General features: G+C 40.2%; 1 protein-coding gene across 1 annotated transcript; it reads left to right on the top strand.

Annotated features, from left to right (window-relative positions):
* The first annotated feature begins 2,025 nt into the window (after positions 1-2,025).
* adgrg7.1 (adhesion G protein-coupled receptor G7, tandem duplicate 1) lies at positions 2,026-8,987 on the top strand. Its single transcript, XM_073462713.1, has 10 exons — positions 2,026-2,052; positions 2,119-2,259; positions 2,675-2,757; positions 2,851-2,999; positions 6,445-6,558; positions 6,787-6,974; positions 7,874-8,026; positions 8,213-8,316; positions 8,570-8,916; positions 8,977-8,987. Exons 1-10 carry the CDS (start codon positions 2,026-2,028, stop codon positions 8,985-8,987), a joined length of 1,317 nt encoding a protein of 438 aa, XP_073318814.1.
* The last annotated feature ends 3,233 nt before the right edge of the window (positions 8,988-12,220 follow it).

The raw sequence follows: 12,220 nt of genomic DNA, 5'->3' as shown, positions 1-12,220 counted from the left end.
AGTTGAGGTGGTTCAGGCATGTTAGGATGCCTCCAGGGCGATTCCTGTGGGAGTTGTACTGGGCATGACCAACTGGGAGACCCCGGGGCAGACCCAGAACTCACTGGAGGGACTATATATCCCATCTGGCCTGGGAACGCTTTGGGATCCCCTAGGAGGAGCCGGAAAGGGTTGCTGGGGAAAGGGGGGTCTGGAATACCCTTCTAAGCCTGCTGTCTCCGCGACCCGACCCCGGATAAGCGGAAGATAATGGATAGATGGATGGATGGACATCAGAAATACTTTTGTATATCTTCTGCCATTTACTCAGAATATAAATAAGAGTAATGTGAAAAATATGCATAAAGATAACATTACAACATGATGTACAAAAATGGTCAGATCACTTTATCATGAGCAAATAAAGGGCAAAGACCAGACATAACATACCAAGAGCAACAAAGCAATTTTCCCTATGAAAAGAAAAGCATACCTAAAGGTCTGATAGATTCAGTTGCAATGACCAGTCTGACTGAAATCTGGCTTCTCTGTGGGAAAAAATGTATGATGTCATAGTGAGAATATTCATATTGGACAATGTTTCCCAAGGTTGTGCCCAAAATATTCTGTCCTGCCTGTAAATGTTGTTTATTGTTTGACTAATGGATTGGTAATGGTTTTAAAGTTGTTGCACAGTGTAGACGCACAACAACGAGTTCTTCCTTCACACTTATGATTTGAATACTTGTGTTTCTCCTCACAGTTGTTCCTTTGGCACAAATATCACTGACAGCTGCTCCGACGACTCCTGCTCCTCCTACTACTACTACCACCACTCCTGCTCCTCCTCCTACTACTCCTGCTCCTCCTACTACTACTACCACCACTCCTGCTCCTCCTCCTACTACTCCTGCTCCTACTACTACTACTACCATCACTCCTGCTCCTCCTCCTACTACTTCTGCTCCTACTACTACCACTACTCCTGCTCCTCCTCCTACTACTCCTGCTCCTACTACTACCACTACTCCTGCTCCTCCTCCTACTACTCCTGCTCCTCCTCCCACTACTCCTGCTCCTACTACTACCACTACTCCTCCCCCTACTACTACTACTCCTGCTCCTACTCCTCCTCCCACCCCTCCTCTGGTTTGTGATAATGGTGGGATATTACTGAATGGTGTCTGTACCTGTCCTGATGAATGGACTGGAGAGACCTGCTCCCGAGGTAAGTCAGGATCATAGTCAAAAAGACTATGCACATTTTACATCACATAATTCTCATGAATTTGACAACTGCATCTTTTGCACAATCTGTGATTATTATTCCCAAATAGTCAGTGTGCTGACTGCCCAGATGTTAGATTTAACCGAGCCAGCAACCAACCACCTTCTCACTGACTGATCTCATACATGACCACATAATGCATTTCTTTCTCTACTTTCTTTCCCATCTCACTCCCATTTGCTCTCCTCTCTACATCCATAAAGTAACATTGTATTCATACTGCCCTCGGGAAAGTTGGGGGCATTTTTATTTGCACAAACTGTATCTATGCCTCAGTTTGAGCTGCCCTGGGTTTTTCTTTGACTTCATAAAAATAAATCGTGCCATGTCTAACATGTGCCTAATGACCTGTTGATTAAATTTGTCCTCTTAGAGAATTTCTGTCGAGCACAACAGCTGGGTGGATTCAATTTCCCACGCACACCCATTGGCTGGTTTGCATATTCTGAGGAAGTCTGTCCAACAGGAACAAGTGGTGGTAAGTTCTTACAAACCTTCAATCTGCATCCACATCAATCAAGATATCAGTAATTACTGCCATCTCCACCCTGCTGTCGGTTTAACACCCATCCACGAGTATACCAAAATATACAGGTGTTTTTGTGTTCATGTGTCACATTTCAATCCAGCTGGTAAACCGGAGGCTTCGACCAGGTGTTCCAGCATCAACGGATCACCAAGTTTTGAACTTCAAGTACAGCGTCTCCAGTGTGACCAGACGCTCAGCGACATACAACAAAATGTGAGAAGATGGCTCAATGTCCCTTCCAGAAAGCTCTAATTTGGTACAGAGTATTTTTGTAGTTAGCAAAAAGAAAGCATGAATAACAGCACATGTTTTCCTCTTTCAGCTTACCAGCCCAGCTGATTTAGAGTCGCTTGCGAGCAGCACTCAAATTCTGACCTCCAAACCCGAAGAGCTGACGGCTGAAAATGTTACAACAGCAGCTCAGATCGTCGACAGACTGCTGCGGTCTCCTAACGCCACAGAGGTACAAACTGTCACAAAAGAGCTGGGCGATATGGCTGCAAAATAATATGCAATTCCTTAAGGGTATATCATGACACACAGTGAACATCTGGATATTCGTAAATCTCCTCTAAAGCTCTTCATGGTGTGGTAAATGGTAGGACTGGGCACAGATTAAAAGATCAACTTATTTTTTACTAACATTCCCCCGATATTAATATTGTGCCAACACTGTTCGGATGACTATTGGTACTTTGACAAAATATGAACACAAAGAGATTTTAGATTAATAATCATCAGTAATGTAGATAGAATGACTAAGTGGGTAAGGGAAAGTATTAGAACAAGTAGAGCGGTCAGTTAAGTTCAGAAAATGACATCAGCTAATCACTTGTAACAAGTCTCCTCATTGAGCAGGTGTTCATGTTGTATTTCAGAGCGTCAGGGTGGCAGCAGTAGCTACAGTCAGTCAGCTGCTGAGTGCTCCAGATGACAGCGAGGACAACAATGCTACTCTGAGGTAAATAAAATCTTCCACAACTCATGTTTGATTGTCCTTGTGTTCCTGGGTTAAAAAATGTCCGCCTGACATTTCTGTATATTTTGTTTCCAGCCTGACGGAGACCCTGGACCAGCTCTCTGTTAACTTGACCCTCAGTCTAAACACATCTCAGTCTCAGGTGGTTCAACCCAACCTAGTGGTCCAGTCAGCACAGATCCCAGCTGCAGACACTCAAGGAGTCCAGTTCACCTCTCTGTCAGGTCAGTGTGATGAAATGCGACTCCACTGGTCAAGTTGGAAGCCCAGACCAGTCACCATACTTTCTGCACACTAAGGGTATGTTCAAAAGCACATTACCCGACTTTCATGTCAGGAGGTGGAGGGGATGGCGCGACAGCTAGGTGAGGGGATGGTGGTGGCGCGACAGCTAGGTGAGGGGATGGTGGTGGCGCGACAGCTAGGTGAGGGGATGGTGGTGGCGCGACAGCTAGGTGAGGGGATAGTGGTGGTGCGACAGCTAGGTGAGGGGAAGGGGGTGGCGTGACAGACAGGTAAGATGGCTGCCAAGCTGATGAGTACTGTTCTAGACTGTCTTTCACCATTTGTAAGTGTGAAAAGACTGGATTTAATGAGACGTCGGTACATGTTACAGAAGTTTTTGTGGTGACAGGACCAAGTAAGTCGTAATGGTCTACCTGATATCAGGTTGTTAGTGTTGTTTGTGGAACATCGTAAAAAACGTAATTACAGCACCATCTTTGAAACTAATCCTAACCCTAACCCCAAGTGACACAGTCCACACCGGAAGCAAAAACTTGGGGCTAAAGGGTCAAGTTCAGGACTCTCAACAAGGAGACTGGGGTTCAGTTACTATTCTTACACAGGTCACAGACTATTTTCTGTGCCTTCTTACTGTTTGGTTACATTTATGGAACAAAAATACTTGGTCAGGTTTAGGAAAACATGATTAAGGCCAAAATGGACTCTTTCACAACATAACCAGGACATGTTTGAAAGGATAACTTCTCCCATGTGTGTTGCACAGCTCTAACATTACAAAACATGATTGATTCAGGAAAACATCACTGTGATAACAGTTTGTGCTAGGGGAGAAAGCGTGATCTCAAGAGTAACCAAGTGTTTTTTGTGCCTCAACATAACCAGACCACAAACACAGTGTTATCTAAAACCAAAAATTACGCATAAAGGGGTTACGACCAAATCACATCACATGATCAGGTTGACCTCATAGTCTCCCTCTCAGGTGTTAAAAACTGCATTTTGCCTGAGGGTCAGTGATTCTGAGGATGTCTTATCCATCCAGATCTGTAGAGGCCAGGAGTCCACCAAAAATAAAGAATGTCTCATCTATTGATATATTTTCTTCAAGAGCAACTGAGCTTTTCTTTAGAAGGAAAACACCTGCTGGAAAATTCAACCAACTCTGGACTGTGTCATTATTTCTCTTCCGAGGATATACATTGACAAAAACTGAATCCTTTTGGTTTATCTAGTCATTTGTCCTGAAAGTATCAACAATTATGAAATCTAAAAATACTTTGTACCTTTGTATTTGCAGAGAAAACTTTCTCACAGTTGCTAAAAGCCCCAAATTCCCAGAAAAATACAAAGTAATTGTTGTAACATAAACATGATTGTAGAACAAAATGCTGTAACTTCAGTTGAAGAAATTGGTGTGTATCTTATTTATGTATTTTGGCAATTGATAAACTCAGAGTACTTTGGGATCATCTGTCTTGGACTGCTGTCCCTCAGAGAGCTCGTGTTCATGTTCCCTAACTTACAACAGAGGTGGTAAACAAATAAAGTTATTCTGATCGGCCTTCATAATGGACAAAATATGACAGAGAGGTTGACAGTCACTGGGATCTCACTGAGTTATTTGATATAATCAGTGGTGATCAGGTTTAATCAGTCTAAAGTCCACATTGCGATGTTTTGTGGTCCTCCGGATGAGGCACAGCCAGTCACGCCTTTTTATAGTTTTATTATTTTAATGATCTGAGCGAACAACTTTGACCAACAGGAGGCATCTAAATTTGCTTCCTTTTCCAGGGACTTAAGTATTTTTGAAATAAACGACAATATCACTATTACAAAAAATAGACTTTGAATTTTCATGTCTGATGAAAAATAACATGAAAAACCTGTAACCAATTAACCATAAAATTATGGTTATGATTCTACAACAACACAACACTGACGTGAACGCTGAGCAGCAGGTTGAAGGGCTTCATCGCTGCCATAAAATCACTCGTAAACAAACACTCTGTTGCTTTTGGTTAGTGTTGTCCTAGATGTTACAATACAAGAGTCAATCATTAAATAATGAAATATACTGTAATAAAGATTCTGCATGTTGTGAAGGGACCGGTACATGCAGGTGTTCGATAAACAGCAGGAAGTCATTGTAGTTTTTCCTTATTAGTGCCTGACAGCAACAGTTTGAGTCAAAAATACTGCGATAATAACTCACACACATTTTTATGTCCATCCAGAATAAACGTCCATAAATCCACTTAGAAATCAGAGAAAACAGACAGTTCAGAACTCCCCTGAGAATCTTCATGTTTCCTTTAGTATGAAGTAATCTATTACATCCATGTGTACACTGCAAACAGGAGCTGCTAACAGCTCATTCAGATCAAAATGAATGGAGACTGTTTAACTTTATGTAAACAAATCAATATATGCGTATAGCGCCAAGTCACTTTCCAATTTGAGCAGGTCTAGACCCCATACACTAATTAATACAGGCTAAAACTGCACCACTCAGTGGAGCGCATACCTCCGCCAAGGCCCAACAGTCTTCTTTAATCAAGTCAAGCCTAATAGAAGCCCTGTACACTCTACATTTTACACCACCCATCACTGCTTAACCAGAATTTAAGCAACAGATCTAGGATCATAGAAACCAGCCACCCTAATACACCTGGTGTATTTCATACAGGTCCATGCATTACTCCCTGAGAAATGTGGAAAAAACACATCCTATCTCACAATGTTAAAGAAAGTGAGGGAAAAAAAATCCTGGCCAAGTCCACACCAAAAGTAAATAGGGTCTTTTCTAGGCTGAGACCCATCCTCCATCCAAGATTTTGTGTAATCCAACCAACCAACCAACCAACCAACCAACCTTGAAACCAACAACCAACAAAACAACCGACCAACCAACCATTATTACAAACATTTTAATAATTAAATTGTAATAAATAAAAACATTTATTGTAACATTTTCAAATGTTTAAATGTTACATTCAATTTAAATATTGTAATAACATTTATTAAATTAGTTCAAAGTATTGGTTCTATAGTAACATTTACAAATCTTGTGTAGTTACATTGACAATTATCTTGTATAATTATTTAACTTTCCACGACATACACTAAAAACAGCACTCTTTATTTTATAGCAGTATTTGACCAAATGTAACAGTAATTTTATTGTTTTCAATGTGTAAATATTCTTAATTAAACAACAAAATCTCCAGTAGAATTAAAGCAAAACTAAAAATACATTGAAGGTTATTTTCCTTCCCATCAAAATATACACATGTACAGTGGTGGTGGTGAAGTAAAAAACAATGATTCTCTCATCAAACGTTATAATTTTTGTAAATCAAGTATTAATTTTAAAACTGTAATGACAATATCACTAATGACTGTGTTTCTCGGTGTGTTTAGGAACATCTGGAAGTTTTGTTGCCGACCGAATTGAGCTGAACACGAACACGTCAACAGTTGTGGTGGAAAACGGGTTCATAGCCGACGCCCTGATATACGTACGATTCCCACCAGGTGAGTTTTCTGCAATTGTTGGATTACCAAACTGGTATTACTGTAATGAAAAACTCCAACTAGTGTCGACCTGAATTTACTCAGTTAAAACTACACATGAGCATATTTTACTGAAAGGTAGTCAGCTGTAAAGGCTTTTTTAGAGAGCTGTCTGTTTTTAGTAAAAGACTCCGCAGAAAAAAACAATTTCCCACTAATGAGAATTTAAATGTCTTTGTCAATCTGAAGAAGCTGCTGGTGTTCGTCAGAAGCTGTCGAATGTCTCGTTGGGTTTCGTCCTCTACCAGAACGACCGTTTCTTCAGGTCGAGGCGCTATAAAAGGCAGCGGGCCACCATCAGGGTCCTGTCAGCGACAGTTGGAGGTCAAGAGCGCAGCGTGGTGCCGGACCACGTGGAGATAATGTTCAGACCAAGAGTAAGAAAACCTGCTGCTGTTAACAAACTTCATTTAGTGGTTATTTGTTTTTGGTTGGTCGGTTGGTTGGTTGGTTGGTTGGTTGGATTACTCAAAAACTTGGATGGAGGACGGGTCTCAGCCCAGAAAAGACCCTATTTACTTTTGGTGTGGAGCCAGATAAAAGGACGGATCCAGGAATTTTTTTCTCACTTTCTTTAACATTGTGAATGTGTTTTTTTTCCACATTTCTCAGGGAGTAATGTATGGACCTGTATGAAATACATCAGGTGTATTAAGGTGGCTGGTATCTATGATCCTAGATCTCTCATCTCATCTCCCTCATCTCTCATCTTGCCTAAATTCTGATTAAGTAGTCATGATTAAAGAAGACTGTTGGGCCTTGGCGGAGGTATGCACTCCACTGAGTGCCATTCTAGTTTTCATGCTCAGTACCTGCTGTGATTCACTATCTCACACAAACCAACCAACCAAACAACCAGGCCATTGGAGGTCATTAGTCGGGCTGCTACTAACAATAACTTTCATCAACAATTAATCTGTTGATATTTTAATGACACACTCCATAAGTCCATAAAATGTCAAAGAAAAAGCACAACACATTCAGATGTCTAGTTCTGTCCAACCATTAGCCCAAAAACCAAAGATATGTGATTTAATATCATAGAAAATGAAGAATCATCACATTTTTTGACACGTTTACTTAAAATGTACTAAATATTTAAAGACAAATGTTGGCGAGCAAACATGCAGAGCAAAGATGGAGAACATGACAAACTTTCGTCTGGGCTTTAGTCTTGGTTTCCTCAGAGGAGGATTCAGTTTTGTCTCCTTTATGGAGTTAAAGTGTGAATGTATCAGTTGGAGGTGAAGAGCTGTCCTGTCTGCTGCTCTTTCAGATGGTGAACGGTACGTCGCTGTACGACTTCGCCTGTGTTTTCTGGGATTATCATGTGAACGACTGGAGCACCGACGGCTGCTCCAAAGGAAACGCTTCAGACGGACTCCTGAGATGTTTCTGCAACCACACCACCAACTTCGCTGCTCTCTGGGTGAATCTCACAGCATATTTATAACCTTCAAATGAGGCTGAAGCTCCGTTTATTACACTTATCTCAGATGGAACAAACATGACTGTTGTAGGCAGACTTCGATATAAAAATTCTGGTACACAGGAAGTTTAAAGTAAAGCTTTTTGATCAAATGAAGACTGAAAAACACACTATTTTGTGTTACAGACATTCAGAGAGAAATATGAATATGCAGAAGCCCTGGACTGGATTTCCATCGTTGGACTTTCTCTTTCTATCCTTTGCTTGCTTGTAACGATCGTCCACCAGATGTAAGAGAAGTACGATCATGTTGCATTACAGATTATACACACGTTTTATCGTACAGCATAAAGATCCTGGATTTTGCACAGAAATGTTTACAGTCCTCTCTTTTGTCTCTTCCTGAAGATAGCGTTTAGTTCAGCATTTCCTTTAGCCTTTAGCTCGTCACTTCTGTCCTTGTCCATTTTATTCTGAAATTCTGACTTGAATTTTCACAATTCTTAAAATGTGACCTTTGTCTCTGAACATGATCTCCTCTAGCTTTCACATCAGCTCTGACAACCAGAACGTAACGATCGCTCTGCTGTGTATCTGCGTCAGCCTGCTGGCCTTCATCATCACCTTCGTCTCTGGAGTTCAGAACTCCAGCAGACAGAACGATGCTCAGGTGGAGGTCGACGCTACAACCAACACCATCCCGGACTCTGATCAGCGCGTGGAGCCGGACAGAGGCTCGTGCTCGGCGGTGGCGGCTTTGCTTCACTTCTTCCTGTTAGCCACCTTCATGTGGAGCAGCGTGTACAGCACTCTGATGGCGCTGGTGTTTGTGACTAAACAGAAAGGACTTCCTTCACACTGGAGTAAACTCAGTCACGCTGTGGGATGGGGTACGAGGTTTAATTATGTGATATCTGTCTCAGAGTTGAGCTCTAACTCTGCTTCTGTAGGCGGCTTGTAAGCAAAGTACTCAGGTGGAAAACGCTAACTGCACTACTAGCCAGTCTCCAGTCTTTATGCTAAGCTAAGTTAACCTGGATATCAACAGTGAGCTGGAAGAAAATCTATATAATCAAATATAAACATTTATAACAGATTTTACTTCCTGTCTCCTCCCAGGATTGCCGGCCGTCCTCATGGCGATCGCACTGGGAGTCACCTACAGAGTCGACAGTCCTCTGGGATACAGACAGGAGGAGTTGTGAGTCCATTATTATTTGATTCATGAATTAACCGTTCTAACGTGTAATGTGTCGATCCTGTTGGAGGTTCCTGATTTTCTTGTCCGAGGTCAGACATATTTAGTTTCCATCTTCTTCTTCTTCCTTTTATTTGTTGTTATTTTTATCATGTAGTTGCTGGCTTGCAGCTCTGGACAAGAACAAACAGTTTCACTTTGGGAAGCCGATGTTTTGGGCTTTCCTGCTTCCTGTTGGTCTGATCCTGATCTACAACATCGTACTGTTTGTTCTGATCACATGGAAGACTGACCCAAACCTGAATAGGTAACGTCAGTATCCTTCTAACTGTAGGTTCATCCATTGCATGTGTTTACAAGCTTCATTTCTAACTTTCAGAAACATCATCTTAAAACAAGACACAGTGAGGCAGATTGTTGTTTCAGAATAAAAAAAATGACTCAGTTCCAAAAATTATTTACAAGCAACAGGGTGTGATTTATTAATAAATGTTAAGGCCACCATTAGTAGACAAATCATGTGGGGTTTTCAGAATTATATCATGATATTTAAAACAAAACAAAAACAGTAATATTTTGAGAAAGAAAATTCTAAAAAGAATTTCAAGAAAAAATAATTTGAACTCACCAACTTGTTTTTGTTTTGCTGATCAGCGTCAATCCTTTGTCTTTAAGGAATAAGTTCCTCTACAGTTTCTCTCTGGCTGTGTTACTGTGTTTGTCCTGGACTCTGGGGTACCTGGTCCTCGTCACTTCAGGAACCCCCAACCTGGTCCTCAGCATCTTTTACTGTCTCTTCACGACCACACAGGTACGTTAGTTTGATCGACCTGCCTGTGAACTTCTACATGAACTTGTTATTCATTGGTTTTTAAAGAATGAACAAGAATAAACATGCAGCTGACACGGGAGCTCCTCATCACTGCAGATCTTTGACTGGAAATATAAACTAAACAATAAAGGAAGGAAAGTGTTCAGACAGAAAAGAGGTGAAAAGAAACAGAGTTACATTTGAAGCAGGGAACCAAGAAACGGAAACGGTGATGGATAAGTAAAGTACCTTTGAATTCAAAAATCATAGATTTTGGTACACGACCTGCAGACTTTGATGACATATTCACGGAAACATGGCAGATGAAAGTAGATCTTTGATAAGTAACTTTTTTTAATTCATGTATTGCATATCAATAGGTGGTTGTTATTTTCTGTCCATCTAGATTAATTCAACTTTTTTTTATTAGCATTAACCCTAATTACAATGCAATATTGTGGTGGTTTTAGGGAACGGACTGATGCTGCAACAAGCCACAAAATCACATCATAATATGTTGATGTTTATTTTATTTAAAGAAGGGACAAAGCACATTAATTAACATGAGCACCAGAGTTTATCATGTCGATGTGCCACATTTAGCCATTAGGGCTCATTTTGGATACATCTTTTTTTTTTTGGATACAAATTTGGAGTTGACTTGTACCAAACTCTGATGTCAGAAACGCAGAAATATAGTAGAGGAAAGTAATTGTTTGGTTATGATAACTTTTTTTTCTAATGAATTATTGCATTGCTCACATATTATTTGTAATACGGTATGTCATATATGGTTAGGCATGTAAAAATAATACAACATCATGAAGTTTTATGTCCCCTCCTTCAAAGACCAACAACAGACTTATTCAGACCTAAAGCACATTCATGAAGTGTCAGAATAATCTTATAAATTGGTTCACATGAGTCAGAATAACAATTTAGTGGTAAAGACCTTGCCAACTCTTACTTTCCAACTTGGGAAGTTTGACCATCCAATGTGATGTGAACGCACCACAAAAAATAACTTTCATCTTCCTGCTGTTGTGTTTTCAGGGGGTTCAGATTTTCATCCTATTCACAGCCAGAACGCCGTCCTTCAGAAAATTCATGTCCCAGCCTGTGAAGTACATGTCCTCTATATTTACCTCAACAACAGACCCTACATCTGACCAAGAGGAAGGGTTTGTTCTGAGTCCTACAGAGACCTGAAGGACCAGCAGGAGTCGACGTTGTAGTCATGTACATTTGTATCTTTGAAAAAAATAGACTGAACAGGCCAAAAATTCACTGAATGCAGCTTTAATGAAAACAAAACTTCATTGAAATCTGAATTAAAAGACGAAACAAGGATTTCATGTAAATATGTTCTGATTCTGTCAGACATTTGTATGCTAAATATAAAGCTAAAGCTGGTAGCTTAGCATGATCACTGATGCTATAAAACTAATCTGTTTTAATGGTCATAGATGTATGAAACGATCCTTTAAAAAGAAAAATTGATGAAATGGTCTGTTAATGGTTTAAACTGGTCTTTCAATGTTTATTGATTGTTCATAGTAAAACTGTTACATTTCATATTATTAAATGGTAATTGAATGTCTGAACCTGTCTTTTATTGGACTAAACTGGTTATTGGTGGTAAAAAACAGGTCATCAGTGGTCTAAACCAGTATATAATAATGGTGTAAACTGGTCTTTTTTTTACTCTTTTGAATAACAAACCTTCATTTATTTTAATAAATGGTAATCAAAGGTCTGAACTTATCTTTTTTATAATCTAAGCTGCTAACTTATCGAGGAAATGGTCTATTTAGTGTCTAAATCTTAGTTTTAATGGTATAAAAATGCCTGCTAATGGGTGAGGGTTTATCTTTAAATGGTCTGAACTGGCTTTTGGCCGATTACATGATCTTTTACTGGTCAGACCAGCACCAGTCTGACCAGTATACGGTGGTTTGTTGTCAGCCTGTACTGGTACACTGGAGACATTAAGCCACCAGAGGGCATCAAAACTCCACCCAGCAGTTTACAGACAAACACAGCTGTGTGTATCTAATGGGTTTGTAACTAAGTACATTTACTCAAGTACTGCACTGATGAGAACAAGTAATCCTTTGAATGCAGGATTTTTACTCATAAAGGAGTATTTTAACACAGCAGTCAGCTTTGTGCAGAGAGGAACTTC

The sequence above is a fragment of the Pagrus major genome, chromosome 24 (assembly GCF_040436345.1).
Source record: "Pagrus major chromosome 24, Pma_NU_1.0".
NCBI classification, from domain to species: domain Eukaryota; kingdom Metazoa; phylum Chordata; class Actinopteri; order Spariformes; family Sparidae; genus Pagrus; species Pagrus major.
Note: the sequence above shows the minus strand (reverse complement) of the source record. Positions and strands in the feature narration are given on the sequence as shown.

What these genes read in the sequence shown, in the direction of transcription:
- adgrg7.1 (XM_073462713.1), top strand. Translation starts at nt 2,026, where the DNA reads ATGTCCCTTCCAGAAAGCTCTAATTTG. An exon ending in TTCCAGAAAGCTCTAATTTG is followed by an intron (nt 2,053 to 2,118) that starts GTACAGAGTATT and finishes TTCCTCTTTCAG; the next exon opens with CTTACCAGCCCAGCTGATTT. An exon ending in GTAACGATCGTCCACCAGAT is followed by an intron (nt 8,317 to 8,569) that starts GTAAGAGAAGTA and finishes GATCTCCTCTAG; the next exon opens with CTTTCACATCAGCTCTGACA.